The sequence below is a fragment of the Ptychodera flava genome, chromosome 14 (genome assembly GCF_041260155.1).
Source record: "Ptychodera flava strain L36383 chromosome 14, AS_Pfla_20210202, whole genome shotgun sequence".
In the NCBI taxonomy this organism is placed as follows: domain Eukaryota; kingdom Metazoa; phylum Hemichordata; class Enteropneusta; family Ptychoderidae; genus Ptychodera; species Ptychodera flava.
The window spans coordinates 34,938,753-34,944,128 of NC_091941.1; the positions used below are offsets into that span (position 1 = coordinate 34,938,753).

General features: G+C 38.7%; 1 protein-coding gene across 1 annotated transcript; it reads left to right on the forward strand.

The window, feature by feature from the left end:
* Positions 1 to 621: 621 nt before the first annotated feature.
* On the forward strand, positions 622 to 3,560 carry LOC139150276 (uncharacterized). The gene is made up of 3 exons (XM_070722534.1): positions 622 to 882; positions 1,124 to 1,393; positions 2,391 to 3,560. The coding sequence occupies exons 2-3, from the start codon at positions 1,135 to 1,137 to the stop codon at positions 2,657 to 2,659; spliced, it is 528 nt and encodes a 175-aa protein (XP_070578635.1). The 5' UTR covers positions 622 to 882; positions 1,124 to 1,134; the 3' UTR covers positions 2,660 to 3,560.
* The last annotated feature ends 1,816 nt before the right edge of the window (positions 3,561 to 5,376 follow it).

Sequence of the window (5,376 nt, forward strand, 5' to 3'; positions counted from 1 at the left end):
AGATACCTCTTTCGTAAGACCCCAGAGACTTTCATGTTTTTCTAACCAGTGATTAAATGAGTCGGCAACTTAAATGTACGGCTTATAAACACTCTGTGTAATCGAGAAGAAAATGTGTGTGAAGAACATGAAAGTGAAGATGGTCATCCTGAAAGACCTGTAGCTTCACTAATTGTATACTGTCAGCTAGAAGGTGTTGTTTATCCTCATGCGTTTGAGGATTTTTTAGAGACGTTCACCTTTCATTATGAATAGTTTTCATGGCTTGCCACTAGACGACACATTTGCTCTTTTGCATGTAGGCATCTACTTTGTCAATTCAAACAGATAAATTAGATGTTCTTGTAGCTGTACAGTTACCTTTTAACAACTCTCTTCCCTAGAGATTTTGAGCCGTCTTTCTTCCAGATAGCAATTTCGTGAGTGAAAGGCATGTGTCATGCGTACGTCTGCAAACATCATGAAAGTTTTTAGCGCGGCAAACCATTATTTATTGCTTTGTAGATGCATCAAAGATTTTGCTTTTGTGTCCGTGACATGTGTAGTATTAATCAAAAGTTTACTTTACAATCCTTAAAGAGAATCATATTATGTAGACATTTATCTTAAACAGAATGTAGTGGTCCTGGACGTCTTTTTACGATCGCGACAATCCATCAGGAACCGGAGATTGGGAGAATTTAAGTAATTTGCAATCCGAAAACCCCGGTGAAATCTGTGACAACCCGACGGCTGTGTATGCAGAAACTGTCACTGGAATACCTGCTGAGCTTACCGGGGAAGTGTTCCAGTCATATGACATAGTCAATGGGTTTATCTGTGTCAAAGCAGACCAAACGGATAAAACTTGCCATGACTACAGGGTCAAATTTTGTTGCCGTGGTAAGCCGTTTATCGCAAACTTTCCTGATTCAGCAACATTTTTATCATTAAAGAGAAATGTGTATAATCGCAAATAAGGGGATAGGGGATAATTGACGAAGATGTCGTCCCAATACATACACGTTTGCTATCATGAAGTGTTTGTATGGATATTGAAACAATCTATTTCATTTCAGCACATTCTTCATGAGGACTATACGTATGTCTAATCGCTTCTTTCCCGCTTTCTCACCTGAATCAGATTGTGATGGGATGATCACCAAATTCTACGATCGCGATGATCCTACTGCAACTGGAGACTGGGAAAATATCAGTTCATTGACATCTGAGAATCCTGGCGAAATTTGTGCATCTCCGTCAGCAATATACGCAGAAACACTGGAAGGGATCCCTGCTGAGTCTACTGGGGAGGATTTCGCGTATTACAATCCAACACAAGGGTTTGCCTGTAAAAAGGATTCACAAAGTGATCGGGAGTGTATGGACTACAGAGTCAGGTTTTGTTGTGCAGGTAAGCACATGTCAGTCGATATGTTTGGTATTAATACGGCTAGTTTTTTTTGTTTGTTTTTTTCTCATCGGGTTCGAACCCACAACATACGGCATCAGAGAGGCCACAGAGAGAACCGCTCGGCTAAATCTCCACTCCCAAAAAAAGAGTGGTTCAATAGCCAGCTAAGTTGTTACATTTTTCTGACTGAGACCGCTCCACACGTTGTAGAGTTCGTGAAGCACTCACGCACGCATGCTCACTATCACACATCGCACATACAAACTTTATCGAAGCAAAGAAACGAATTCATCGCTTTAACTGGGCAAATGATAACCTCGGGGACAATTCTGTCCACCAGCAGAGCTACCAACCCAGGGTAGAAAATACGGCTAGTTTAGTTTACCGCTAGTATTAAGAGAAAATGCGCCTCGAGCATTGATATTAAAACTGATCAATTTTTCATGATAATCTTTCTTTTTCAATCTACATCTTGTAGGGACTCATTTCAAAGCCTTTGGTGTAAGAAAGTGTGTCATTATCTTAGATGTTCGGAATTCGAAAATTTCATTTAACCCTATCCAGTTAACACCGAGTGTTGCCATTTTAAATTTCATAACGGTTTCTCTTGTAACAAATTTAGCACTGTGACCCCTGTTTTTTGTTCTGATTTGGTACGAGAATGGTTGAAATATTCTCATTGAGATATCTTTTATCGAAAGTTTAAATCTTTCACTTTCGAACCGCGCAATACCCAAATTTTTTGAAAGAAGCACTGTCAAAGGAATGAATAATCAGTACTTATCGCTTTCAATTTATAACAGTTCGCTGCATTCAAAGTTGAATTTCAACAATCTACGTGATTTGTTAGGAAAACATATGATGTAGGTTCCTAAGCTGAATCGAATTAAGTGAGTATAGTATGCAATCTCCGAGGGAGAGCTACCTATATTAAAGTAGATGTTTGACCCTGCTGGCCATTATACAATCTAACGTCTCAATTAAAATTCCGTCACAGCCAATACCTGCTCTAAATGGACAAACTGGTACGATCGAGACAATCCTAGTGGCTACGGGGACTGGGAACTTCTGAGCAACCTCCGTAGTGAATATCCTAACCAGATATGCAGCGAACCGTCTGGTATACAGGTACGAGTGAAGCAAAGTGGAGAAATCGTGTCCCCTAACGATGGTAACTTCCTACACTTTGACACCACTGTCGGTTTCGTATGCCGAAACGAAGACGAAAACTGCATGGATTACGAGGTCAGGTTTTGTTGTCCCTAGGGAGATGTTTTGAGTTTTACACAATATTTTCATAAACAGAAAATAATGCCAATGGTTTATCTAGATATACAGCATAGATGTATACAACACCCTGTTGATGACCATTCTTATCAGTAATCTATTTATAGGTAGTCAGATAAAACATAAACAATGTATTCAAATTATTATCGTCGTTTTTGAATTATTTTCAATGTAAATTCATATTAAATAAATGCTCTTAACTCTTGACACTCGTTACCCTAGGGAAAGGGTAAACATCGTCATACATAAAGACCTCAAAGAAGCAATACAATGAGTAGGCCCCCCAAAGAACAAAACCAGCAAAAAGGGAAAAATAAAAGTACATACATAAATAGAAGACAATCTGGAAAGAAAATTTGTTTGTTCATTGTTTGTATTGTATAATATGTTTGTTCATTGTTGTTGTTTGTTATTGATCTCTCAGTTGTAGGCATTTGCTAATGTACATTGACATGGGAATGTATAGTTTCTTGTTATTCATCATGAATTCTAATTGACAGTTATGTGATAATGATTTGGATGTTGGATGTACTGATTGAATTGTATTGTATAATATATTTCGTTCTGATTTATAGTATTCACAATTAAATAGGAAATGTATCTCGTCTTCAATGTGATTATATTAACATCTTTTGCAAATTCTTTCATTGACGGGGGTTTTAGATTGTCTTCGGGTTTCTATGTGTAGTACTATATGGTTACTGAATCTGAAGTTTGTTAATGTTTCTCTTAGCTGCGGGGTTATTTTTATTTCCTTGAGTTTTGTTTCAAGTAATATATCTTTCTTGAAAAGTACCTCGACAATTTAATGGTATGTCCCACATATTGTATGCTCTATGTACAACATTTTACCATTAAAGTTATAAATGATATGAATGAGCATGTTTTTGTACGAAAATTTACTCACTGTGTTTGTTGACGTCACGCCACGTCTTTCAATATGATATGGTTTCTGTTGAGTTTCTACAAACCAATCTACCATAAATATCATACGGAATCTATCATTGCAAAATTAAAGCTCAAGCACAACCATGAAGGTACTTGTCCCGATTGTCGCACATTAATGATAGACGTTCAGCAGCTACATGTTCACAAAAATTTATAATGACTAAAGTCAACATCAGCAAGACCTTAACCATTTCCTGAAGAGATTTTTGACATTTTCAGTTTTCCTACACATAGGTGTATCTTTACAGAGAACAAAAAAGGTAAGCAGTATGGTAAAAGGTATGTCGCCGTGATCCGAAAATGAGAATGGCACAAGAGATACTATGATATGAAGATAAAAGAATGATGAATCAGAACAGAACATTTTATAATAAAATTGTCTCTGGCATATTTTTTCTCCTTCCTTTCTCCCTCTTTCTGTCATATTTAATAGGCATCTTCACATTAACCTTTTCAAATTGTTGTCTCTAATTATAAGATTAAAATTCAATCAGTAGCAATTTCTAAATATCTCTAACATTCAAATAGAACTTTCTTACTTGTGTAATTTGATAACGGTGAACCAATAATTTATATACCACAAAAAGTGCCGACTTTACCATTCAAAACGTAATATTGGCAGATTTCTATTGTATAATCGAAGCTCATGGTACTTACACTTACTGCTGTAAAGTCATTGTGGTGTTGGTCTGCATATCGACTGTAAACGGTTTCTACAACTTGAATTCAATGTGAGGCAGCAAGAGCGGAGGCAAGAGGATGGCAGAGAACATACATTGTCAGTCGAGCACCTCGATACTGCTTGCCGCTTTTGATCCAAACACCATAGAACCCGTAGCAACGAGTGTAAACTCTGAAAGGAATGCAGGCAAGAGATCGGAGAACCAAACACCTATAGCAAGAAACTAAGCAGGCACACAAGAGCCGACGACCTGTTGCAGCTGCCAAGACGGATTCTGTCCATCAAAGCAGTGCAGAACATGAAAACAAAGACAGGATGTGTTTGTACTGGTGTATTCGAGCTGCTACGAAATTGTGAACCTCAGGGTAGCATGTCCGTGTGGCAGAGAAGACGATTGTATCTGGCAAAAGAGACTACAACCATAGCGTCCCCAGTCAACATCAACATTGCAAGCCACTAGAGTGTCATCAGCATCGAAAGTTGCTTCTATAGCACCATCGACATTGCAAGCTATTAGAGCACTATAGCATTGCAAGCTAGAAAGCCACTATCGTCCCTGTGGAAAAACAGAAGAGCACCCCCCTGAAGCCAGAAAAATAGTCACGCTCGCCTCGGTAACCCCACAGGTGTATTCTCTATACACCGTGGACATATTTCTTGTTCAATTCCAAACCCCAGAGGCAACCGCAGGTAATCACTAGCTGGCAGACCTGCTGACTGATTTTCACCTCCCCTGGTCATCCAGTGGCTGGCTTGGCAATTCCACAATTAGCACCTCTCCTGGGTATCCAGTGGTTTGCTGCGCAAAGGCTCTCCCCAAACCCCGTCATATTGCCTATGCAAAGGTTAGACCCCTCTAATGTCCTTCATTGTAAAGACTAGAGCCTACTCTAATGTCCTGCGAATGGGAATGCTAGACCCCCCTCTAATGCCCTGCGCATGCAAAGGGTAGCTCTCCTTCTAACATTCTGCATATGCAAATGCTATATTATTATTATTATTAAAATTTGTTTAAAATGCTCGACACATACGTCTCAGCACATTGTACATAGCTGTATAAAATAAT